Raw genomic sequence first — 26,460 nt, 5'->3', positions numbered from 1 at the left:
ACAATTGGATAGAAGTTAAGTAAAAAAAGGCGGACAATTTGAATTATTTTTATGACGATGAAGAGGCGATGGCTGGCGATGCCTTGATCCAAGTTGATTAGGTAAATCAAACGAAGAAAAGCAGTCGGAAGACAGTGAAATTTCCGCGCCAATTCCGTTCCGCCTCGTATATTTCTGTGACGCACTCCCCAGAAGTAAATATCCGCGAAATTCACCCGCACTGAAACGACAATTTGGCGTGTTGGATAACAAATCTCTTATTAACCCTTTAAAGTGTCTATGACACATTTTTTTTCTATTCTACATCAAAATGTAATGACTCTTAAACATGTTTTCGCAACATTTGTGGTATTTTGCCCTTTTCTGAATTTTTTATCAAGCTCTATAAACCGCAGATAAAATGTCTGGCCGAGCAAAGAGGGACTGGGTGCCATGACGTCAAAGTAGGAATCTTGAGGAGAGAAATATTCTTCATCGAGTCAGGGGTATTCGAAAAACCCCAAACTACACATCGAAATGGCATTTTTTGGCTAAAAAGATTGTAAACAGTAGCTTCCACACCCACTTTGCTTCTTTGATGAACTTAGTGTTACTACCGTTACGTCACGGGTTCCAGTACTCTTCAACGCGGCCAAAGAGATACGGGGAGCCTAAGTTCGATACAAATTTGGACTTTTATCGCCTCGTAAAATAACAAAGACTTATCAGAATCACCAGGCACCCTATACATTTATTTTATAATTTAATGCTAAAAATTAGGTGTCGTAGGCACTTTGACCCCTCGGAGTTACTGGCTTCTAATTTCTCCTGACACTGTGGTGACCTCCAACATTCCTTGCGTGACAGTTCTAGAACATTATTGCTTGATCATATGACATTTTGGTCTTAGAAGGGGAGTTAGCAATTCCCCCAGGTTAAACACGCGCTCTTTGAAGCAAGCTGTTGTCGTTCTGTACGTTCTGCGTTTACGAGAATAAAGATTAGTTCTTATTAGTGTTCGTCTATTCTGAACACTAAAACACTGTCACTGCTGAGTCAAACAGTAAGGTCGGGAGAATAAAGAAAATGGTCACCAACTCAAGAGGCTCTTGATTGGGGAGTAAATTCTCCCCTGTCAATACTAAAGGAAATGTGTAGAGAACAGTATGGAGAATATGGAGACTGATGTGAGGCTCTTGATTTGGGGGTAAATTCTCCCCTGTCAGTACTAAAGGAAATGTATTGAGATCAGTATGGAGAATATGGATGCTGACGTGAGGCTCTTGATTGGGGAGTAAATTCTCCCCCGTCAGTACTAAAGGAAATGTATTGAGATCAGTATGGAGAATATGGATGCTGACGTGAGGCTCTAAGGGGTTAAAAATTTTGTTGTGTAGTACCGCTGAGTATTTTACTCGTTGTTTGTATTTTGACCGGCCCTACGGGCTCGTCAAAATACGACTCACCTTGTAAAAATACTCGGCGATACTACGCAACAAAACGTTTAATAATAAAAACATATATATAAATAGAATAAATGTTTGAAAAGAAAATTTGCTCTGAGGGAAATTTGCCCTTTTCAAACATTTATTCTATCTAAGTTTGATTAATTATTTGGGGTGTACAGGGTCAGGGTTTCCCTCGTATACAGAATTTATTTATATATATATATATATATATATATATATATATATTGGACGATCCGCGACCAAAGACCTAAAATGCAAAACTAAGATTTGTTGCTTTGCTTTTTAGTTAAGGGTTTCTTCTGCCAAACGACGACTTCCGAGGAGCGTGACCTGGGACTGGGAGGACTGGATCCCACAGAGCTTGTGGTGCCAAGAGTTCACAAAGAATCTTTCTCGTTAGATGACAGCACAGGTCATTATATCTCACAATCTGCCCACGAAAGTGACGAGGACGTTGCTAGGTTTGTTAAGCAATGGTTGTATCTTCTGTTCACTAGAGAGAGCGGACAAGGAAAATTCAACTAATAATGACGGGGGCGTCGTTGGGAATTTTCAAGGGGTGGGGGGGGGGCGGCGAGAGGGGGTCATAGTTATAAATTTCCGTGCACGAGTTACCAGTTCTAGATTTAGATGTGCGAATGGATTTCACGTTCAGGATTTGCCTAAAGGTTCTTTCGAAGCACCAGGAACGCCTGTGACATTTTGACGGAGTATGTCCCGGTGTTGCGTGCAATCAGATTAGAACAAACAACGTAGTTTCCCCGATGACCTGTCCGTCTTGTACGTTCAGAGATATTGTTCGCTTCGTTGATTACCCTGTTTTCTTTCATAGGTATGGTCAAGAGTTGCCTCAGTCTGAAGTGTTTGAATATGACCATGGCCTCTCAGATCACCATCACCATCAACATTACAAGTCACACAGGGGCAGCGCCCAAAAACCTCTCAGAGGAACACAGAAGGTAGTTGAATTAAGTAGCTCCGTCACACTTGGTGTATGGTCTCAAATAGATGTAGTTTTTTAACGAGCGAATTTTCTAGACCATCGCCTCTAGCAAAATTAGGTAAAACCAAAGCAATCCCGGATGAGTTTCGATACCCGATTGAAAACTACTCTATTAGTAATCACCTGGGTGACCAGGGTGTGCGAGAAAATCACGAAACCATAAGTATTCGGCATTACTGGCCTCTTTTTCTTGGTAAAAGTCACATACCAGAAATATTTTTACTGTCCATGCATGCTGTAATTTTTTTTTTTTTCGCCTGAATAATTGTTCGCTGGCAGGAAGGAAAGTATCGTACAACAATTCGTGAGAAAAGATATCCGTGGAAGAGTCGCGAAGAGGTTAAACACAGCCAGGGAACGTCACACAGCCAAGGAACGTCAGCCGGTGGAGAAGGCAGGTGTTGTATTCACATGGTTAGGGATGCATCTGAATCAGCTATTTGCAGCAATGCTCGTTCACAATCTTTTGCCAAACACTTAACCTTTCCAGTCCCAAGATTAACATATCAGTTCTCTGCACTGTTTGCTACATTTCTTTAAATTTTCGCTTGGAAAATTTGGTGTTGAATTAAAACATCATACCCGGGTTGACAATTTCCCTTTTTTCTCACGAAAGGACAAATATTCTCCTGAAATGTTCTCCTGAGGTTTATTTTCAAAGAGATTGTGACAAGTCGAGAGCAGTTGACGATGATGTGTTTTTATCCTTGAATTTATTTATTTTTTCTGAAAAATAATGAAAAGAATCGGGATTGGTTTTAGTTCTGCATCTGATTGGTTGAAAAGTTAGGGCGAGTTCTCGTAAATGATAACAGAGCGCACTGAAGTAGAACCAAAGCAATCTCGATTACTTTTGATACTTAATGGAAAAGTGTTTTAGCACCATGGACAAATTTTGACGAACTCCATCCAGAGGCGTGTTTCGCATGTTTTCGTTTGGAGGCAAAGAAGTGAAGTCGGAAGGGCATGGTTTCCTTGTCATGTGAGGGAAAGTAATGAAGTTGTAAAATACAATTTTTTTAATTGTTTGGATTCAATCTGGTGTTTAGGTTCCAAGTCAGTAAGTCAAAGCGCTACTGGAAGAAATTCTGGCTGTGAGGAAGACAGCCTTAAACATTGTACAAAGAGACCTAAGGTGGTTCAAGATGCAGAAACTATTAATCATGGTGAATGTGGCGGGACTGGAAAGCCAGGAAATTGGGATATATATGTTTTTGCATGGATGAATAAAGTGCAACTTGAAAACTGGGTTCGAAGGCAGAACCACGGCGCTAAATTGGCCAGCATTGGAACGGATCAAACTTGCACTGTCGAGTTTACCCCGGAATCTATACGAAGGTCATCAGAACGTCTTTATCGTCGAGCCAAGAAGCGATTGAGGCGATTATGTCAAAGCTCAAGGTCGTTTACAGAGGACACAGATGCCTTAGAGTTTGATTTTGATGACATGAACGCGGAGACGAAGTGTAGAAATGTTAAAGAAGCAATTTCTGTTTCGAAGGAAGATGGGAATGTTGAGAGATGCACTGTACAAAGCACGCATATTAAGCACTCGGCATCACCTTGCACCACGGCTGAGAAATTTGCACAAAGGCATGTTTATGTTCATGTCGATGTTGAATGTGATGATTCTGTTCATCCTAAGACGGATGATCTGTTGTGTGATAAAGAAGTTTCAATTATTTTCGAAAGAGGTTTGGTTACGAAGGTGGAAGAAGCTACCAGAAACGATGGTGATCCAAATAATCCAAAGACCAACTGTTCACCTGATTTAAAAAGAAAAGACTTGTCTATAGAAGTGGAAGAACACGGCGATGTGTTGTTAGGGGATCAGTGGGACGGATGTGGGAAAGATGGCTTAACAAGAAGCTCAGTAGCTGACGCAAAAAGTGGAAGCATCCATAAAGAGGATGTAGTGATGGAGAGTTTTTCAACAAAAGAGTTCGATTCTAGTGAGGATAAAGAGCATGAACTGCTAGACATTGATAAGCACTATATTGCAGATGATGTAGTGTTACACCGTGCTGCGTCTGAAGGGAATTGGGAAGCACAGGACGGACAGGCAAACCTTTGTAACTTTGTAACTTCTGATACCAAGAATGTGAACGACGTAAAGTCGATCGAAGATGTTTGTATGAATTTGAATTCACAACATAACACAAGTACAAGCAATACGCCGCAGAACGTCTTCGAAGACCAAAAATCAAGTGTAGCAGGACAGAGTACTCCAGGTGTAGAAAATGTTCCTTGTGAGGAAGGTAGTCTTCGCCATAAAACTCCAAAGTTTTCTGATGGAGACGAAACGAAAGAAGAAAGGATGCTCCCACAACCTGAATTAGCTACTGATGTACGAAGAAGAAGAAGAAGAGAAGGAGAAGGAGAAGGAGACAAACGTGCCAGTATTGACAGTTCCGATTCTAAAAGCAGTAAAGGGAGCCACACGAATGAAATTCCTGTTCAACCCCTTTCAGAAGAAGAGAAGGCAGGTGGGTTAGCTTCCGAAAAGACAGCTTCTACTGCTGAGGCCTCTTTCGGTATGAGTTCAGATCGGCTAAACGAAGCTGACAACGCCCCTTCAACGGCTGTAACGACTGCTGCTGCTGCTGTCTCGACGTTTAGTGATCCTGCTGTGCATGGTTGTGACATCACTTGGGTAACCCACACATCACGAGTGCCACTTCAGGCAGTATACACACCGCCTCGTGTAGCTTCCGATGATCTTCGCCCTACTGGGACTGACATTTTCTCTTCGGATATTCGACCTCCTAACAAAGATGAAGAGGGTAAGCAACCACCCGAGAGTATAATGGATCCTTTGGTAAATTCTGTGTTGAAGCAGTTCTACACCGAAAGCGATAACTTTGGTGGCAGCAGGAACACTGATTTTAGAGAGAAGGGAGGTAATGCTAAAACAAACTCTGGTGTCTGCATTTCGACGCCTACGAAATCGGCGCAAAAGAGCAGCAGAAAACATGAAGAGCCAGTTGACACGGAAATAGGATCTGACCACGAACGAAGTACCACGACGCCTATGAAATCAGCGCAAAAGAGCAGCAGAAAACATGAAGAGCCAGTTGACACGGAAATAGGATCTGACCACGAACGAAGTACCACGACGCCTATGAAATCAGCGCAAAAGAGCAGCAGAAAACATGAAGAGCCAGTTGACACGGAAATAGGATCTGACCACGAACGAAGTACCACGACGCCTATGAAATCAGCGCAAAAGAGCAGCAGAAAACATGAAGAGCCAGTTGACACGGAAATAGGATCTGACCACGAACGAAGTACCACGACGCCTATGAAATCAGCGCAAAAGAGCAGCAGAAAACATGAAGAGCCAATTGACACGGAAGTAGGATCTGACCACGAAGGAAGTGCTACGACGCCTATGGAATCAGCGCAAAAGAGCAGCAGAAAACATAAAGAGACAATTGACATGGAAATAGGATCTGACCACGAAGGAAGTGCCACCATTATGGTTTTTGAGAGGTCAGAAAGCTCTGATAAATATCCAATTCAAGACAAGCCGGTAAAGGTGGAATCTGCCAAAACTGTAAACCAACAAAGCTTAACAGAAGATGTCCAATTACATGCCAACGACGGCATACCACTGGTGGGGAAATCTTTGGATGCATCAGCAGCTAGAAATCCTTATGTTGATACAAACCTACTCAAATCTCAAGAACTGTTGAACAACGACACACCCAAGGAAATTCTACTTATTTCTGATGATGAACGACAAGAAACGATTTCATGGAACACAAGAGATGAACCAGGGGCAGGAAAAACTGATATTGATGTGGATGAATCATTGCCGAAGAATTCATCAGTCACTTCTAACAAATTGAGAGGAGATAGTCCTAATCTCAACCCTGTTAACACCATGGTGGTGGAAGATAAATCGGTGAAAAGTCCTAAAGGAAATGCTGCTGGTAGAACGCAGGAAGAAAAGCTTGATTTTGCGAAGGATGAAGTGCAGGTACAGGAAGGCAGTACTAGTGCCGAAGGAACAGCGAGGAAGAAAGTTACGGACAAAAATTATCATGAAAATCTCTTTGCCTATGTTGATAAAACACGAGCAGAAAAACCTGTAAACCTGGAGGAAGACTTATCGGAAGAGCAACCATCGAGCCCTATTGACCCGCTCCTCATGGCAAGTGCTGAGCAGACCATTTTTAGCTCAATAGGTGGCTTAACAAACCTGTTAGGACAATCGACAACGTTTGATCGCATCGCAGAAGAGACCATTGCCTCCACAGTGTCTTCGTTGGAGGACATTCTTCGTCAAGCACATAGCAGCCACATAGAGTTGAGCAGCTGCCCCTCTGACAGCGGTGTGTCTGTGGGAGAGGAAGCTTCGGCTCCGTCCAGAGTAATCAACTTCAACAATATTACTCAGTTATCGAGCCCACCACAAGAGGAGGATCGCACGTCGGGGTCGTTGGACGGGCAGTCTCTGAGTGGATTGGCACAGTCAGAGTGGCTTTCTACAACTGAGAAGAGTGATGCAGGTTGTTACATAGGTAGAGGTATGTTTGTTTTTTTTTTTCAAACTGTTCAGACTTACTAGTGAAATGCATGTGCTTATTTGTAACCTTTTGTATCATCTTAAAAAGTGGTTTACTAATGGGGGGGGGTGGGGGCTTTTTTGATTAGTCTCCCACCTTTAACGAAATCCTTCTCTGTTCTCTGAAACTTAACGTGAACGTTACTTAACGGGAAGCGGTGGGCTGAGGTTTTGATTACACACATTTATACATGTAAATGCTGTGTGGGGGGGGGGGGGAGAGATAGAAATGGCGCAGTTTTGAGAGTGGTACCCTTCTAACATCGAGAACTAGACTCGACAATTCGACCCGGGTCAACTTACAGGTCCTGCGTGAAAATCATTTGATGGTGTGTTACCGTACTTTCTTTTAGTATCAGCGAGGCCCTCTGCTCAGAAGAGAAGTCAGAGGCCAGGTGGTAACAGGAAGTTCCAGTTCTTTGTGTATTCACCAGACGGTGACAGGGAGTGCGATGCGTTGAAGGTATGTTGCACGCTGTACCATTTCCCTAGAAAGGAGTCAAAGTTAAAGAAGGATCTTTATTGGGCTGTAACGTTCGTGAAACAAAGATAAGTCCCCAAGCAGGAAGCGAACGCCAGACCTTCGCTTTTCGCGGTCCGAAGCTTTAACGCTACAAAAATCTTAGGCTCTTTTTCTAATTGTTAAATAGAGGTATGATTGCAGTTTTGGAAGGTTTAATGTGGCTTTCTTAAAACAGTTTTTGTAGGGTTTAGCCAAAGCACAGATCAAACCTTGGTAACCTCAGTACTTTGCATGGCGCTGTTGTTCATTTGTTTATTACAGTGATGCACATTTGCTCAATTGTTTAAGTGTGGTGATACTGTGTGTTTATTTTTGTTCAAGAACTATATGCTGAAAGCAGGTGGAACACTAGTAGATGTCAGGAACTCCAGTTATTTGAAGGAAAATACACGAGAGCTGAAAGTGTTCATCAGAAGAAAGCACTTGACATCTGTACACCGGTAAATAAAAGAAGTTGAGATTGGTATGGCTTTGTATGCCTAGTTTACTTTTTTTGTTCTGGTTTTTGGAGGCGCGGTGGCCCTCTCCAAGCTGGAGGGTTTAACTCACTTAGCCTGAATGCTGGCAGAGACGCTACTTCCCTTTAGGGAAGAAGTACTTCTTGTTTGGCTTGGCCAGAATTTTGATTGTGCTTATTTTAGGCTGATGCGGAGTTGCCCGAGTGAATGTCTTAAGTGACTGGTGGTTAATGATCTTTCTTATCATCCCCTTCATATATTCTGCACCCACTTAAAAATTGCCCTTCTTTCCCTGAGATTTTTTTAAACATTTTTGTCTCCAGGTTGGCCAACTTGTATCAGCTAAAGATGTCACCATTTGTCAAGTTTTCTCTGTTTAACACTTTAACAGGTATGCTAAACATTCAAAATAGTAAGTCCGAATTGGTCCTCACTGTTACACTGCAGATAACTTCACTGCAAAAAAAGTCTCAAAAATTTCGTTGCTTTGTTTAGTTGAATTGATGTCGTCTTTGTTCATAGACGTGACTGAGGGAAGCCGTTTTTTCGAGAACATCTTTGTGTCAGGTGGTGCCTTGCTAGCCGATGACAACTTTCTGAAGACAATTGAACTTGGTGAGTTCATGGACAGACTTCATGTGCATTTGCATATGCACTCTGGGTAAAAACTTTCGTATTCTTTTGTCTCGTAATCGCTGGGTTTGGCCAACTGTCCCGGTAGCTGGCTGGGATGACTGCTTTGTGTTTGAGAAGGATTTTTGAGTCTACAGTTCCCATAGCAACGTAGGCTCCTTGTTGTGATTGGCTCAGTGTCTCTCTCTTCAAATGGGTAGCTGGCTTTTTCGTGGGAAACTTTGACACAAGTGGAGAGAGGGAAGAAGGCGGGTGGGTGAGTTGTTAGTTTTGAGTTGTGATCAGCTGGTATCTGTTCCACATGGGAAAGAAGAAATTATCCCCAGTCCCGGTTCCCATCCAGACATCCTCTAGGCGTGGGGGGAGAGGAAGGGGGAAGGAATGAGAGGGCGGAAGGGGAAGGTAGTGGCTGTAGATAGATGTGGCAACTTCTAGAAACAGTTACCACTTACGTCCCCTGGCCTTAATGTTGACTTGTGTCACTAACGTTAAGTGGTCCTGGTGAGGTGCTATTGGTTTGCATTTATTCAGCCATGGATTTATCCTACTTTACTTTGCTTTCCTCTCATAGATCACCTTAATGCTCTGTTACGCTACCTTAAAGAACAAAGCCTGGTTCATCAGAAGTTCGTTTGGGTCCTGAACATCAGCCGAAATGGCTACAAGAAACTTTCGTTGAACAGGTGAGCGAGTTTGGCTTCGAAAAATTCTTTATCAGTCCCTATTCAGAAATCCTTTCCTTGCGTTGGCTCTGCTCAATCGCTGTTTTCTATTTTTTTTGTGTGTGTGTGTAATTTGATACAGACCACTGACAAGAAGAGACTGGGAGGTTTTGGTAAGTTCACTCTTGGTTTACTTTAGTTCGCGTCTCGCGTAGTCGGCGCTTTTGTTTGCGCTTTGAAGCGTTCTACTCCGCTTATCCTTGTCGCGGCTCCATCTCCGGTTTTTGCTCATGGAGCGCCATAAAGCTCTCGCCGCACGCTTAGTTAACCTCAGTTCTGGTTTTGTTTTTGGTTAATTTTTTTTAATCTGTTACTAAGCGTGCATCTTTATTAACAAAATAGAAAAAGTTAGTAATTAGTTCCTCGGTAACGCTCATCGTAGCTCGCCTAAACTTTACGTTTTCAATTTTGTAATGACAAGTACTAGAGGGAATGAGGCGGGCGAGAAGTAATTTGTCGCGCAATCTTACAGTGCGCGGGATTTATCTTATTGCGCGCATTTAAATACGGGTGAATTTTAGCCCCCGAATTTATTTGGAAGAGTTACATGACTGGAGAAGATAAATGTATTGTTCGAAGATTCCATATCTCGTCCAACACCCTTGAAATAATGATAAACTGTTTCGTGTCATCTCTTCAATTGTTAGTCTAATTAAATGTTTCTTTTTTTTTTTCCCAGAATCTTCTACGCGATTACAAGAAAGAAGGTTTTGTAACAGTTCTTCAAAAGGTCAGAGGACTTGCGGTTATTGCCGAGAGCTGAATATTCATTGCAAATTTTCCTAGGAATTGTTTATGGGAAAAATGACTGGTTTTCCCTTGAAATGCCCAAAACCTGAGTTGTTAGTGTTCGAAGAAGGATACCAGTTAATGGAAAAATTCTGTGAAAGGCGACTTTGGCAAGGTCACTTGGAGAATTGTCGTTAAGAAATTTTGTTCTTTTTTGTTTTTCAAAGCCGTAAATGGCGTACGCAGTTTTTCTTTCTTTTTTTTTTTTTTTGAGGTTACGATTCACCAAATCAAGCTCGCTTTCGTTCTCAACTACTACAGTGGGTATTCTGTGAAATTTGTGTGCTGAACAAAATAGATTTTCCTAGCCAGTTAAAGAAAAAGGTTTTTGTTTGGTTCTTCTTGATCAGGGTTATGTCACCGAAGGCATTCCGTCTTCTCAGCGGTATCTACAGACCTCGCTCAAGCTACAGATTGAACTTGTGTCTGTCTACAGACACGTTATTCTATTGTCAGGTGCGTCAGCGGAAATCTTTTTCCTTGTATATTTTAAAGACGAGCGTTATTCGCTTTTTACCAGCGGGGTACAAAGAAAAAGCCAGTGTTCCCCTTGCGGAATCGAACTACATCTCTTCTAGACTTCGCAATCATGTGTTTTACCATTGAGCTACAGCCATGTTGTTTGAGGCCAGTAGTAAGTTTATGGGACAAGTGTTCTGCGCTCAGTATGTTTGTTTTCTCCTGTTTTTACCTCTATCGCGAATGTGAATTTTTTCGAACCACCTGCGTCTAAGTCGAACTGCAAAACTGAACAGTAAGAAGTGATCTTTATTTCTGTTGGATTTAAAGTTTGTGTTTTTTTCCCCTCTAGTGCGCTTCAATGTTACGAATACAAAAGAAGGAATGCCCCTCCCTCCCTCAGCATTCAAAATAATGACTTTATTGTTGCATGTTGCGTTAAAAACAGTATCGTCCTCGTTCACAGATATGGACAAGAACAGAATAGAAGTACCGTGGTTTTATGAGCGAGGGGTAAGCTTATCAGCCAGTGCAGATTGACTTTACTATTCTTGGGTGCCATTAGAATCTATTTTAAGCTGTTTTAATGCTACGACGTAATAACTCACATTGGAAATAAATGTTTTGGTTTTCTTTCTATTTCAGATTGGGGTTATGAATGTTAAAGAGTTCTTGACATCATTTGCGGGGTGAGGAGTTTTAGCAGACGCATATCTACGTTCGCACTTACGCGCGTATGCACACTCACGCGTGCGCACGCAAATACATGCACGTGCGCGTGCGCGGATACATTTATATATCCGCTCGTATGCACATACGCTCATACGTTCATACATATAAGAGTAAATCATCTCGAAATACGACTGTTTTCCACCCTACTGGTATCTGGATTGCTCGTTGCTTACGTTCACACCTTTTTAAAGCCGACATTACATATCTACGCACAAACATACGTGAGTTTAAGAGTGTGAGACCTGTAGGTTTTGGAAAGGATGTCACGTAGAAGTTGAAGGAGCTACTCTAAATACATCAGTCTTTTCTTCTTTTTCTGTTTCTTTTGTGGTTTTACTACTTTGATGAACTGCTCTCTTTCTGTTGTAGGTTTCAATATGTAGGCAGCTTTGCATGAAAAATAATAAAAAGAAAGAAAATTAATCGAAATATTGGAAGTCCTTTTATAATACCTACCTTTTATTTTCTTGAATGCAGGGAAAGGCAGACTACGAACGTGATCTCAAAGCAGCCGAATCCTGAAAGTATTTGCAAGGAAAATATGGCAGTTGTTTATTGTTCTACTCCCGAAGGTACGTTATGTTGTTGCAAGGCGTGCTTGTCAAATGTTCATCTCATTCTTTGTTTGTTGCAGTCACAACTACGATTTAGTTATTATCCAATGGGAATTTCACATGCGTATTCTGTTTAATTTTCTCTTTGCAGATGAAACATCTCTCCAAACACCGCTGGGAACTCCGATGTCAGACTGCTCAGTTGAAATCCCATATATGGAGATACAGGCTCGTGAACCACCGCACTCAACTGGCACCCCTCGAAAGCGAGCCGGACGCTCGCAGAGCTGGGATGCGGGTTCCATGACCCACACTCGGCTCCAGATCCTCTCGTGCGTACGAACTGTGCGCGACAGTATTCGTAGTCAGATTAGCAGTAGTACTCCTTCAAGTCCCGTAGGCCGGTCCATGTGACTAGACGTGTAGACCTTGTTTAAGAGGTGGGAGGGGAGGATGCATTCCGATTTACCTCTGTGTTGTCCTTCTCTTCGGAAGTTGTCCTTTTCGTTTTTCGTTCTAAATTTCGTTTAGATTTTTGCGTTCTACAGCGTTATTCAAGCACTATATTAGATGTAGAAATGAATGTGTTACCATTTGTCGTTTTGGAGTTTCTAAACCTTGGTTCCGCAGTGAACCCTTTGACTCCCATGAGTGACCAAGACAGAATTTCTCCTTACAATATCAATACAATATCAAGCAGACGAGTGATGAGAATAAAGAAAATCATCAATTAGGGAAGTTTTAGTTGTTCCAGGACCAAATTCTCCAAACCCACATTGTAAAATTCTATGTTGAACAGTAATGAGAATTTCTAGTCAGATCTTGGGAGTGGAAGGGTTAATGCGAGAACTGTGATGCCCTCACTTTAAAAATCAATCTTGATAAGGCATTCATGTGGCCCTTTTTTTTCTAAAGGGGTGGGCCTTTTTTTAAAGGGGGAGTTTGAAAGACGTTTTGTTATTTCTCTAAACACTTCTTTGTACAGATTTTTCTACTTTGTTTTTCAATGAAATCTGGAAATGTTTGTTAACCGGGTGATGTACGGTTAACTATGGTGATGTACGGATTTTCGGGTCGTTAACCCCAAATTGATTTGGACACGGGTGAAACAAAATTGAAAGTCCCATTCACAACCATTTTAACTTGATTACTTTGCCGTGAGATCTTCATTTTAAGCTAACTTTCGCTTGTTTCAAAGTGCTTATAAAAAATTTTTAGGGAATTTTACATCTTTGCTTTCTTGGCCGAAGTTAGGTTGGGTTGGAATAGTTCACACTCGTCAGCTTGAATTGAAATTTGTAAATAGATTTACCCATTGTAGGAATGATTTTTTTTCATATGAATCAGAGATTTATTTAAGTTTAATTTTCAGAGATCGAGTCATAAGTGCGAATCTAAGCTGTTTACTCAAGTGGTTCGCAGGTCACGCAAGTGTAGTAACAGTCGCGCCACACTTCAAGTTTGACAGAATGACCTGAGAATGATTTGAAGAGAGGGCCCAGACTCGGGCCATGTAAAATTTATTTGAAATAAAGAGGCGTTTAACACATGTCCTTCATTATTAGTGAATAAAGGCTGATAGTTTCTAAAGAAACTGTTTGGGGCTGCGTTGGTGGGGGGTAATGAAATAATTTCAATATATCAACAAAGTTGAAATGGTAAATTGGCCACCGTTACGATTGTAAAAGCTGACGTTTCGAGCGAAGGGCTAACGCTCGAAACGTCTGCCTTCATTGTTAGTGTTTCGTTTCTAAAGATTTGTACAGGTGGGAGAACAATAGGACACGTAGTCCCCCACTAGGTTCATCCACCTAAACCCAACCCACCCCAGGGAAGGACATCCATCAAAGTAATCTCGTGTGTGGGAAATTAGCGTCTCCTTCCCCTCCTGCAGGAGACGGGACCTCCATTTACTCGTCCTTATCCGAGAAGACAAGAACATCAACTATTCCTTGATGTTATAGATAGGTAGCATATTCTCAATTATTTTAAGACCTTGAGTGTTAGTCCAGCCCGGGACTCTATCCCTCAATCTCCCGCATAGCAGTCCAGCGCTCTATCCATTGAGATAACTGGGAGGCGGTTTCTTTAAACAACAGGACAGTATTCATTCTGTCTGTCGAACCTTTCACTCGGTTGTCTTGGACTCGCACCCAAACATTAAATGTGCGCTGATAAACTGGACACTGTAAATGGTTTCACTAATTTATATTTTTCAAGTCCTGGCTATCTTGCTTCTGTATGAGCCAAGAAAAAAACTTTGTACAATTTGACCTATAATGTATTTTAATCAATCTCAAAGTTCTATAGATTTTCGGCGCTGTTATGTACAGAATGAAATTATCAATCTTGCTTACAGTTCTTTCAGAAACGTCCTTGTTGAAATGTTCAAATATCAAAATAATATATTTACTACCAATGGTTGACCTACACCCCATGTGCATTTTCATTTCATTTTCATTCTCAGTTAGAGAAGTAACTTAAAGCATTTTTTCATTTAAGCAACCGCTTGAATACCGATAATTGTCAGTATTCTGGTCGTGACCTAAAAATTTCTAAAAGAAATAGATTTTGGATCGACGATAAATGTACATGTATCTAAAAGAATGTGAAACAATTCTCTTACAACCAAAAGTAATGATGATTTATTAAACTAAAAAGTAGTTATCCTAATTAAAAGACAACTGATAAACATTAAGAGATATCGTTATGTCAACGTTAAACGCAGCTTTAACTCAGCAGACGTTCAAGATTCGACCCGTGAACTTCTTTAACTCGAAGAAGATTAAAACAGGCAGGCCAAGCAACAAGAGCACGGAAGCTGCAAAAGTTTGAGGCCAAGATTTAAACGTCTGTTAAAAAAAAAAAAAAAAAAAAAAAAAAAAACAACGCCTACTTTCTCGTGTCATTACGCAACTAAAAAACTTCAAAACATAGGCGGTAGCTGGTAAACCGGCGGAGGACTGTTCCGCGGATCTTCGTCGTCGAGGACTCCATAAAAAGGCGGGGGAGGCTCGTACCTAACACCAGGGCTAACTTTCCCATAATCTTCTTCGTCATCTTCATCGGAAGAAACAGGTTTATCAAGCGAGGTTTCTGAAATATAGGAGGGCGGGAAACTCGGGGAATCGTCCGGTAGAACAAGTGGTTTCCCAGGGATTGGTTTTAACTCAATTTCCGGTTCCAGTATTATGGGTTTACGCTTCTTAAAGGTACGCTTCTCGTTAGAAGGTTTTGGTCTCCGTCTCCTACAATACCAGATCAGTACCACGGCCAACACAATTAAAATAAGAACAATGAATACACCTACAAGTACGTGCTTGTACCACAAGTCGCCCTCTTCCACAGACGTTCGTGCGCCTGCGTCGATTGGTGTAGCAGTTGTGACGGGGTGAGATCCGTTACATACACCCATTCGCTCCTCGCTCGCACTCACCACTGGAAAGCCTTGTAAAGCCTCTCGAAATTCCGTTCTTACTTCTCCACTGGAAAGTAGAATCTTATTTGCAACGTACTGTAGTTTTTCCTCGTCGCACCTCTCTGTTGGTAACGAATCATTCGTCCACGTCATGATCACTGACCCAGCTTCGAAACTCGACACTCTTATGTTTGATTCACCCTCGTCACCATAATAGGCTGCGATCTTCTTCAACAGTAAGAGCCTCTGGGCTACGTCGCGGCTAAACTCGACAAAATCGTTCGTAATTCTAATTTTTAATTCTTGCACAACTGGATTTTCCGATGGAACAACCAGAACCTCAAAAGCGTCCAAGGCTTCGGCACCGCGGCTGTCTTGAGCATACACAACTAACACCTGACCCATAATCCCATCAGGCACATGCGTGTCCAGCGGTAATCCGTCGATAGTCTGGCTGTTACTGTCAAACTGCAACCAAAAGTCCTCCGGGATTAATGAACCGTTTGCAAATTTAATCGAAAGCGACAGGTTGCGCGTGTTGACGCCGTCCTCCCGATCATAAAAAGTATCTTCGGGTATAGTGTAGTGCAGTGCTACTCCTGCTGGAGCTATCACTCGACCCAGGTTGTTGATAACCTCAGGGGGTGAATTGGGCGGAGCCGTGGCTGGTATGACAACGACACTTGACGTTGGTGACACGCTGATCGCCCGCGTTGTGCCTGTCACTGTTGCAGTCTGGATCGAGTTGGACGAGGACAAAGATGAGGTACTTGGAAGCGGACCTAAAATGGATGAAAAATGAAAAGGAAAGCTAGAATGGTTAGAACAACGAGGGGAAATTATGGTATTACTAGGAACTAGGTTTGAGGACAAGGGGGTTGTAGCTAAAACCACAGTTTGGGAGATGCTAGTTTGAAAACTTCTAGAAGTTTGTTTTGAGGTGTCGAGTATGTTGTTAGTACTAGTGGAGGTGGAAAGATGTTGTGTGGCTGGAGAATCTGAGCGGAAGTTTTGTGACTTACTAACCATGGAGGAAATTACGCGAAATGAGGCAGGCGGGCGCCATAATGAAAACGAGGCAGTACTGACTAAAGTCCCGTATAAGCTTAGAAATTTCAGAGACAAAAGTAGAAAAGCTCTTGGAAGAGTTGTTTGCATCAGACTTACGTAAAGAGAAAGCAACAGCAGTAGGAGAGAGCGTCGGAATACGGCTTACAGCAGAAGATTCATCTAATAAAGTAGATGACCAGGAAGCTGTTCTGAAAGTCGTAAGAATTCCTTTACTTGTCGAGAGATTTGGAGTAAACGATCTATGCGTAATGCTTGTCTCTGTGACTACGTTGGGTATTAAGGTGTAAGTTTCTTTCTCTGTTGGGGTTATGGTTGACGTTGATGATGATGTTGATGATGACGTAGTTGGAATTTTGGTTGATTTGACTGACACTGTTGAGAATCTCGCGCTTGATGCTAAAATACCCGCAGATATAGAGGTTGTTAGACCCCTTAGTTTCGACGACCGTAAGCTAGATGACGTCATACTTCGTGATGATAACACAAGGCTCTGATCCAAGGACTTCGTCGCGCTGACTATTGACCCTACCAACGATGTTTTCTGCGTCTCTGACGGTGGCGCCGATTCGAGCCTTGATGACGAAAATGTAGGAACTTCTGAAGATGTTAATCTTTCAAGGGTCGCTTGCGTGATCCTCATCCCTGAACCAGTGATGACAGGCGTCCGAGTGATAGTTTTACGGCTATGAATCAACTTTAAAGTGGTTGTTTGGGTGACAGATAAAGTTTTGAGTTTGTCCGAGAAAGTAACTCTAAACTTCATCGACGATCCAACAAACATGGAAGGTGTAACTAAAAACGTGCTTCTCTTCAAAGTGCTGAGTCGGGTGGCAGATGTAGCATTACTCTGCGTGACGCGCGTCACAGTTGTCGACTTAACTTGCGTGACAGTATTGCTGTTAATTTGTGCTGATGAAAACCTAGCAATGGTCAATCGAGATCCAACCATATAATGACTGAGTGCAGTAGACGAGATCACTATCACTTGGGTACTTCCCAGAGTCTTTTCTGTTGTATTGTGTGACGCGACAGAGGATGAACCTTATAGAGGAGATAAGGAGGTAACATTACAAAGTGTCACGCCATAACCATTTAGTGACTTGAACTGAATTGCTCTGGCGGGTAAGCGCCTTGAGAACTCATCACAGCCATCTTAACTTCAATTGGCAAGTAATACAGTGGCGTTTAATGCGGTTAGTGAATAAGAACAGTTCAATGAAACTCAATGAAACAACAACACGTAAGAGAAACGAAGCACAAAGAGAATGACGCCAGGAAAATAAAGGCAAAAGAGAGAACCTGGTGACATTGAAGGGTGAATGTAGGTTTGTGTTCAAATGTACATCTCATGGAAGAGGTAGGTATACAGCAAACCGACACGAAAACGAAATTCAAGCAGCAAGGAGTGAAAAGAAGGTTTAGTGATTTGAAAGGAAAGGTCAAGGCTCACTGGACTCGAACGGAGAGACAAAGAATGTGATTCAGCGGAAGAAAGAATCTTAACTCGTGACTGGGTGCAATGTTCGATAAATCTAACGTGGTGCGTGCGTGCAATTCGTTACTCATTGCTGTCTTACCGCTGGTCTCCAAGATGCTAGTCGTCCTGTTCACCGGCGTTCTAGATGTGGGTAAGACTGCGCCACTCGTCTGGACAGAGCTGAGTATCGTGCTAAAAACACTTTCAAGTCTGCTACTGGAGGTCAGCACGCGCGTGCTGCGAGTAACGTGCGTGGAAAGAACCAAAGTATCCGTGACAGATGTTGGTGGGACTGTGACAGAAGTTGGAATGACCGTGATAGAGGGTACTGACATCACAGTAGAGGTTACCACACCTGTGGCAGCGGACATTCGTGTGCTGTCAATTCCAGTCGTTGACTTTTTCGATGAAGTGGTCGACGAAAGAGAACTGAACTTCATCGAAACAGTTCTACTAGCGTCGAACAACGTCGTCGAATTTTGCACGATTCTGCTGGACTCGGTAACATCACTCTTGCTGAGCAAAGTTGTCAGGTCTTGTGACTTCAAAGGTGAGGATGCTGAACTTGAAGTGAGTGTGGACGACAATATTGTGCGGCTGATTTGTACAGTTGACATCCCTGTTGTGGTTGAGTTCAACACAGAGGTTTCTGTCGTAAGAACACCAGAAAATGCGGCGCTTGATCTTGACACAGCAACTGAACTGCTTACATTTGCCATCAACATGGAAGACGATCCAAGAATACGTTTTCCACTCAAGGAAACTGTTGACATCAACGAGGAGCTAGCGTCAAAATGTCCACTTGAACTGGTAACAAAAGAAATTGGTGATGAAGTCGTTCTTTTTGCAGAGACCGACGAGTTCATAGGCTTGGCCACAGCACTTGATACCGCTGCAGAACTTCCTTTAGTACTTGAAGCCGTCGTGGAATTCACAGGAACTTCAGGGCTTGTGGTCTGTATTACGGACATCGAGAAAAATGACGAGTGTGTAACTCTAGTCAAGTTCGGTCTCAGATCGACACTTGAAAACATGCTGGCAAACTGAGAAGTACTTAATGATGAAATTGTGCTCACAACGAACGTGGATGTTGTGATTTTTGGAGAAGATGAGATGTTAGCACTTGGTTTTTTAACTCCTTCCGAAGTAATGGTAAGGACAACACTTCGATTGGCGACGAAGGTGCCCGGAAAAGTTCGGGTTCCAATCGTCCTTGTTGACGGAAACGCCGATTTAGTCACTGCTACAAACGATGACCTATCGATTTCAAATGTTGAATTCACCAATGCAGTCCTCTTGGCTGTGGAGGTCAATTTTGAAATGGAAACATGGATTAGGAACAAAATACGACATGAAAATTCCATCTGTACTTCCATGCAGTCAAAGCTTTATTCGAGGAAGGAGCATGCAAACACTTCATGTAGTTTATCATGCAGCATACTCCGAATCTCAGCACTCTGCTGGTTGCGTTCAGCTACGAAATACATCAGCTACTTGGAAAAACTGTTAGATGAAAAATGAGTTGAGAGATGAACAGTTTTGAAGAATTTCGATCAGAGAGGAAAAGTTAATGGAACAAGGGCAATAGATAAGGGATAAGAACATTGGATAAGGGCAAATGTCAGCTGGAAAGTTGTTAGTCAGTTGTAATCAGCTGAAGTTAAGCAAGCTTGATAAAACAAAACAAAACAAAAAAAGAAGAGGAAAAAATTCTGATAAACATGACGGGTTAAATAAGAGGGTTTTGTGTTCCTGAATTCGAAACCGTGCCCTGGGCGTGTTTGTTAGAGGTTACTGTGTACGGAATACATGTTTTTGGACTGTTGGACTGGGTGGTGGCTGTTGATTTTTACGGGATTCCCTTGCCCTCTCTACAAATACATCAAACATGTACAAATCTCCAGATGAAATTCTGTACTTTCTCAACATGGCATCACAAGTATTTTACTTCTTTATGTTTCTTAGAAGCTGGTGGTTAAAAATAGATTGCAATTTGTGTAATTTAAAAACATTTTGCTACATAGACAGGTAAAAACGAGCGATATAATATCCCGACGTTTCGGCGACTTCGTGACGCCATTATCAAGGGTACAAATGAAAATAAAATTAACAAATGCGAGTTCAAGAGTTAGAACTAATTTACATAGGGGAGGTAGCTACACAAATACTTTAGCACAGATAGAATCCTTTAACGCCGAGTTTGAACGTGCAAACGGATTCTATCCGTGCTAAAGTATTTGTGTAGCTACCTCCCCTATGTAAATTAGTCCTAACTCTTGAACTCGCATTTGTTAATTTTATTTTCATTTGTACCCTTGATAATGGCGTCATGAAGTCGCCGAAACGTCGGGATATTATATCGCTCGTTTTTACCTGTCTATGTATTACTAAATCTTTGTTAATACGAATTTTGCTACACATGGTGTCAAAATCTTTAAACTGATAAGGGAAACCTTGAAGGATCTCTTTAGCTACAAGATAGTTGGTGAAGGCATTTGAGGATTAATTAATTATTAATTAATTATTAATTAATTATTAATTAATTGACAATGAAATGTTTAGAGTACACAGGGATATATATTTTTATAGTCATCATTTGTTATATGCAACAAATTCACGGTTGACTTACTGGTAATTGCAGTCACAGATGTCACCTCACTGAAATCAAGATGAAACACAGTTAATTTGGTGACAACAAACAGGTAAACAGATAGTTATAGACAAGAACATCTGGTTTTGATGACTGTAACTATTCTCAAAAGTTAAACATGGTCTAAAGAATCACTTACCCAAGAAAAACATTGCCAGATTTTTTACTGGACAAAAATCTATTCTGTAAGCACTTAGTGTGAGCTACAGTTATGAGAGCTCACTTAGATCTCAATAGCCAATCAGAACAAATGAAATGACCCCAAGAGACCAATGAGAACGCAAAGCGGAATAAGTAATCTGCCTGAAGTGGGTGAAACATGAATGACCAAGTGGCCATTGGTATTACTTGTTAATCTGATTGGTTTAAAAAGAAGCACAAGTTTTCTGGACCAATTTCAAGTGAATATTAAGGCAAAACCAAAGCAATCCCACACTAAATTAAAAATAGCACCACCTTTCGTGACGTCTTATCAATATCTGCATGTACTTGTAAATTAACAGATCTTGTTTCTCACCTTGCACTTGTTACAATTAGTGAAGACATCAATGATGGTGGCAAAGCCGTTGTTGAGGACGCGAGATTGGGCTGTAAGGTACTACTTGAGAGGATTTGGACCCCAGATGTCTGGTTGACTGTTGTAGAACTCAACAGCAACATGGAAGAACTCGACACTTGTGTCTCAGAACTGGACAGTATTACAGAAGATGTACTTGACAGTGATGGGACTAGTGAATGTGTTTTGACCGTTGATATTTCAGTGCTGTTAAATGTTGATATAACTGGGCTCGTAAACAGAGATGATGTCTGCATTAGTGAAGTTGCCTTTGATTCAGTTGAGTTTCCTGGTTGAAGGGTTGATGGTGAGATTACCATGCTGCTTGTTACAGAGGAACTTGTCTTAGCTGATGATGTTAAATTTTCTACCAAAGTTGTATTTGGAGGAAGCAAAATTAAACTTGATGAAAAGGAGGCCAAGAAAGTACTTTTTGATGTAAAGGATGAGAAACTTGGGCCCTTGATGGAACTTACTGTAGATAACCCTGTTTGATTGGCAGAAGTTATAAGTACTGATGTGTTAGCAACAGAAATAAAGCTACTTGGAACTAAGGTGATGGAGGTAGTTGCTTGAGTGATCAACGTTGATGAAGACACATTTGGAATTGAAGTATTAAACTGTGCCATGGATGTTGTTAGCAAAGTTGACTGAAGAGTGGTAAAAGCTGATGGAACACTTGATAAAAGACTAAAAGATGTGACCAAATTAGTTCTGTTGAAAGATACAGTAAGTGAAGATGCTGTTATTGCCAAGGAAACATTGCCTTCTGACACTGAGGGAACTATAGTTGAGGACATTATAACTTGACTTGTGTTCTTTATTATCATTGTCAACGAACTCAAAATTGATCCATTATGTGATGATGCAATACTTGATCTGTTGGGTGATGAAGTGCTCAGTGTAAAAGATGATGAAGGCACATTGGTCAGTGCTGTTCTTGTTACAAATGTTGAATTCAGTGATGGAGTACGGCTTTCATGCATACCTATTGTTCTATTGGCAGAGAAGATGGTTGTTGGACTTGGGGTCGTAGAACTGTTCATTGCTGATGTCAGCAGGGGTTTTGAAGAAGTGAAGAAACTTGTTACAGCAGCAGTTGTATTCAGAGTGCTTGAAGACTGGAATACTGTGGTATTGAGTAACTGACTCGAGTGTGGCAGGCTAACACTAAAACTTGGAGATGGGATAATAGTTCTGTTTGGCAACATACTTAAAATTGTTAAATTGATGCTCATGCTAGAAGACGGGGAAATAGTTCTGTTTGGCAACTGAATTGAAGTTGTTGCATCGACGCTAATAAGAGAAGATGTGAAAATAGTTCTATTAGGTGACTGAACTGAAATTGTTGCACTGATGCTAACACTAGAAGATGAGAAAACAGTTTTATTTGGTGGCTGACTTGATCCTGTCAAGTTGACACGGACACCAGAGGATGATGGCACAGCTGTTTTGTTTGGTAGCTGGCTTGACACTGTCAGGTTAATGCCTGTCGCAGATGACTGTATAATTGTTGATGCTGCCTGACTAAACAATGTTGAGTTGATGCTAACTGTGGTTTTGGTAATAGTTCTGTTTGGTGTAACACTTGGCAGTGACATTGTTGAATCCAGGCCTAATGCAGATGTTAAAGTAACAGTTTTTGAAACAATCACTGTAGTAGACATATTTGGTAGTTTTGAGGGTAGGGCACTAGATACAGAGGGTGTAGGAGTAATGGCTATAACCGCTTGTCTTCTAACTCTGCGCCGCATCATGTCTTTTTGAGTTCCAGACAAGACATGCCATCCCACCACAGGGACACCCATTAAAGTGCTAATTGTTCCATCTTGAGCAGCAGTTTCAAGTCTTGAAAAACCTGCATCTGTTAGCTTTAATGCACCACATGCCATGTTCCAGGTCACGAGACTCCTTCTGCCTTTGGCAAATCTGCCGTCTCCCACGCCAGCCGCTACAACAGTGGGATTATCTAGTTGTTGTGTTATTGGGTTAGAAATCTCACCCGAGAATAGGCTTAATTTGCTGAAGTCCACCCTGAGATGGTCAGCCATTTTCATCATTTGCATAATACGCTCGTGCCCATTAAGGCTTTGCATGTCCATGTTCAGGATCACTGTACCCAAGATGGCTTGTACTCCAGGAGGACATGACAAGCCAAGTGCAGGTTTGTCACCATTGCTGTTAAAACCTGTAGTGCCTAAATGAACTGATGCTGGCAGTCTTTCACTTATAGACATGACAACTATGGAAAACGATTGTGACCCACAAACATGGCCGCTCAATGAGGAGTCCTTTGTCAAAGCTACAACTAGGATGTTATAAGTTCCCTTATCTTTATCTGAGGGAACACCATAGAGTTGTTTCTTGTTGCTGTTATAGGACAGCCAGTGTGAGAGAAATCTATCCGCTGTTTCTGAAACCTGTGGAGAAAAAAGGAATTTTAGTGAAAAATTCAATTATTAAGTCCGTTGCATCCATGGGCTGACAAATTAATTTGCAGGTTGGAAAAGCTGTGGCTTTTCTTTTACCATTCTACTCTATCCAGGACCACATTCAAATTATGTTTATGTAAATGAGAGCAGCAGTACTGTTCCTTTAACATTCCCACTGCCAATGTAGACATCCAGATGAGTAATGCTGGAATTCAGTCAATCCCCATATAATATGGGGTGATGTGGAAACACTTAGGTCAATTTTACTACCCAAGGGTATAGTTTCAGCTTTGGGGTAACAAATCAATAGGGGACATGACAATAGGCCCATATGAGCTACATTCACCAACCCTGTAAAGGTGCAACTTACCACAATGCTGTCTACACTGCAAGCGAAAACATCCTCTGAAATATTATAACTAAATGCAGATCCAACATAAACTACAGCATTAGGCAACACTTTGCTTTTCACAGATGGCGTAGGTTGTACACTTTCTTGACTTGATACAACTGGCAACAACATTGTGCTAAAAAAACTGGCAGTTAGTAGTATCCACCATATTCTAAGCATTGATGTTCTCTTTGCAGACATAGTTCCACTGAAAACACAACAAAAAGTGTTTAATAGGCTCGAGAGTAGCAGTGAAAGTCTTAGGAAACAAGAATTAAAGCCCTGCAAAGTCCATCTTGGAGTAGCTCTTAAAAGTGGTTTTCTTCTCCAAGGCGTACACTTCAGAAAGTATTTACTGCAGTTTCGTTTACGTGGATTTGGATTTTCAGACATCCGTGTGCAGTTGCAACGACATCGAGGGATCGTCTGATTAAACAATGCAGACGTCCTTTCATTTGGTAGACAATACAAAGATGCAGATTTGTCCATCTTTAATTTCTTTATTTCTTTCTTGCACTTAAAGGTAACTATTGGATAATCCACTCTTGCCTTCTTGATAAAATCCCCATGATTGAAGAAGCAGATAAACTAAAATACGAGAAAATTAACACGAAAGGTTGAAATACAAATACAGTGTAAATAACAAAATATGACCGCTTTTAAAGCAGAAGTTAATCAGATTTAAGATTTCGAGTCTTCTTATTATCTCAGATAAAACCGATAATTTTGAATGAATATGTTTGAAGGATTGAAAAATTCCACATTGGGTAATTTTGTTGATGAAGTCAGATGTTTAGTTCAAATCCTCATAAATGGTGTACCGTCCAAACCTGTTGCGGTTTTCAGTTAAGATGGAATTATGCTGCATGATAAGAATTTTTTACTGTTCCATAACCTGCCGAACGATAAAAATAGCCAAACAAGTCAACCCGTGGAGACACTGGAACGGAAACTCCTTCCAAGGGATCTGATTTCGTTTCCTTGTTTTCATGGTTACAAATGCAAATAAGAAGAAAACAAAAGCCGTAACGGTAGTTTTTTCGTTAAAAAATATTTCGAAGTAAAAATTTATCAACATTAATGAATCAAACAGAGTTACTACGTTGTTTTCATGTGTCTGGTGTAAAATCTAAGGATGAAAGCTGTGTTTGGACAACAGACGCCGATATTGGCGACTGTTTCTTACTACTTGAATGAATTTGTATCCTGAATCTTTACAATATGAGCCAAACGAACTTTAATGAAGTCGGTTGCAGATTGAAGATGAATATCGCTAAGTGATGTTTAAACTTTCCCTAACACGTATTCGTGATGCAGGAAAATATGCATTAAAAAGCTTGATTGAAAGCTCAGGGAAGATTGGAACCTTTGCAAACTTATTTTCCGGCTGCACTTAAATATCAGTGCTCTCTATCATTAACAAAATATCAAAGCTGTTCGATGCGAGCTCTTTCTCTGTTAATCAAGAATTATCACTTATCGACAATCTCCTCGGCTACTAATAACACTTTCCTCGGATTACCTTGCGATTTCGTTTACACATCCATCACAGACGTCTTTCGAGGTTGTCTTTTCAAGCACCGATTACTCAGCGAACTGTGGGCCGATTCAAATTTCTTTCTTCATCGAATCAATAATCAACAGCGTCGTTCGGTTACCGAGGTCCCGAGGTATTTTCGAAAGCGCGTCATATTCCAAATTTGGAAACGTGATCGGGTAAATTCCAACAGCGAGAAAGTTGGAATGGACGTCGAGGACAGGATAGCGGAGCACCTCAGAGCGTTTTCCTTTTTCGTTTTCTTGAACCAAATTAAATTACGAAATATTTCTAGCATTTTAATTTGGCTTTTAAAATGAATAAATGTAGATAAATTACTTTTCTCCTAGATAGATAGAGGTACATACAGTTGAACCTGCCACCCTTGGGGAATAACAGGGTAGGTTCCACAGAATAGGTGTATTATAAAAAAACAATAAAAAAATGCCATGTTATGCCATTATTGACTACTAGATGTGCAAAAGTTCGCTCAGAAATACTACCAACATTGTTTTCAGAAGAGAAACAGGGTTTGAATTTTACTTGAAAGGATTACTTGAGTGGTTCTGCTTAAGTAACCATTCAGTATGAGTGGAAGGCAATATGGACAAGCTGTTGGGACCCAGTGAAGGGTGACCAAGACTACTTTATAGAGGGGAGAATTACAGTGATTAAGGGGGAAACAAGTTTGGAACTTTGACAACTGACTGCTTAATGAAGGGTGACCGCCAATACAGTGCTGCTTAATAGATGGTTTGCATGTGACATCACAAAACTTCCGGTCGCCATATTGGTGGACCACTTTTCGCGGAAATTCAAAATGGCGGCCTGCCCTCAAGAGAGTGATGTGCAGTTAAGAGAGGATAATAGTTCCAGGATAACCTCACCTGTAATACCCTTATCTGATTATACAAACAGGTTAGAGAATAAGGTCAAATAATGTTATCTTGAGAAATATCAAATGGGTTATAAAGCACACATCTGCTCAAACAAACAAAGACTTAAAAAAGCACACATCTGTTTGACTTCAAATGGGT

General features: G+C 41.3%; 2 protein-coding genes across 6 annotated transcripts in view; one reads left to right on the top strand and one right to left on the bottom strand.

Annotated features, from left to right (window-relative positions):
- The window catches only part of LOC111327928 (uncharacterized), a 32,502-nt gene extending 19,062 nt beyond the window's left edge, over positions 1 to 13,440 (top strand). Inside the window, exons 19-34 of one of the 4 annotated variants that reach the window (XM_088734176.1) lie at positions 1,735 to 1,909; positions 2,281 to 2,407; positions 2,731 to 2,845; positions 3,501 to 6,983; positions 7,375 to 7,484; positions 7,866 to 7,984; positions 8,326 to 8,393; positions 8,525 to 8,617; positions 9,207 to 9,318; positions 9,440 to 9,470; positions 10,037 to 10,087; positions 10,497 to 10,602; positions 10,958 to 11,118; positions 11,251 to 11,294; positions 11,815 to 11,909; positions 12,043 to 13,440. In XM_088734176.1, coding sequence (XP_088590302.1) covers positions 1,735 to 1,909; positions 2,281 to 2,407; positions 2,731 to 2,845; positions 3,501 to 6,983; positions 7,375 to 7,484; positions 7,866 to 7,984; positions 8,326 to 8,393; positions 8,525 to 8,617; positions 9,207 to 9,318; positions 9,440 to 9,470; positions 10,037 to 10,087; positions 10,497 to 10,602; positions 10,958 to 11,118; positions 11,251 to 11,294; positions 11,815 to 11,909; positions 12,043 to 12,305 — 5,153 coding nt within the window. In that variant the 3' untranslated portion in view covers positions 12,306 to 13,440. Of the gene's footprint in view, positions 1 to 1,734; positions 1,910 to 2,280; positions 2,408 to 2,730; positions 2,846 to 3,500; positions 6,984 to 7,374; positions 7,485 to 7,865; positions 7,985 to 8,325; positions 8,394 to 8,524; positions 8,618 to 9,206; positions 9,319 to 9,439; positions 9,471 to 10,036; positions 10,088 to 10,496; positions 10,603 to 10,957; positions 11,119 to 11,250; positions 11,295 to 11,814; positions 11,910 to 12,042 lie in introns of those variants that run through there. The other 3 variants (XM_022930598.2, XR_015991988.1, XR_015991989.1) reach the window with 3 other exon arrangements.
- A 644-nt stretch (positions 13,441 to 14,084) lies between these two features.
- LOC111326474 (uncharacterized) lies at positions 14,085 to 26,377 on the bottom strand. 2 transcript variants are annotated; one of them, XM_022930480.2, is made up of 7 exons: positions 25,409 to 26,377; positions 23,866 to 24,474; positions 21,025 to 23,483; positions 20,487 to 20,515; positions 17,958 to 19,157; positions 16,477 to 17,421; positions 14,085 to 16,091 (listed from the first exon to the last, which is right to left on the bottom strand). In XM_022930480.2, exons 1-7 carry the CDS (start codon positions 25,427 to 25,429, stop codon positions 14,818 to 14,820), a joined length of 6,537 nt encoding a protein of 2,178 aa, XP_022786215.2. In that variant the 5' UTR covers positions 25,430 to 26,377; the 3' UTR covers positions 14,085 to 14,817. The 2 variants fall into 2 exon arrangements, with proteins under 2 accessions (XP_022786215.2, XP_022786222.2); XM_022930487.2 differs by lacking the exon at positions 16,477 to 17,421.
- Between the last annotated feature and the right edge of the window lie 83 nt (positions 26,378 to 26,460).

Source organism: Stylophora pistillata, chromosome 9 (genome assembly GCF_964205215.1).
Source record: "Stylophora pistillata chromosome 9, jaStyPist1.2, whole genome shotgun sequence".
Classification (NCBI taxonomy): Eukaryota; Metazoa; Cnidaria; class Anthozoa; order Scleractinia; family Pocilloporidae; genus Stylophora; species Stylophora pistillata.
Note: the sequence above shows the minus strand (reverse complement) of the source record. Positions and strands in the feature narration are given on the sequence as shown.

Coding starts and splice junctions, on each gene's coding strand:
- LOC111326474 (XM_022930480.2), bottom strand. CDS start 25,429: ATGTGTAAACGAAATCGCAAG. Junction 20,516..21,024: donor CTAATTGTAACAAGTGCAAG/GTGAGAAACAAG, acceptor TCTTGATTTCAG/TGAGGTGACATCTGTGACTG. Junction 16,092..16,476: donor TGCTGTTGCTTTCTCTTTAC/GTAAGTCTGATG, acceptor CATCCATTTTAG/GTCCGCTTCCAAGTACCTCA.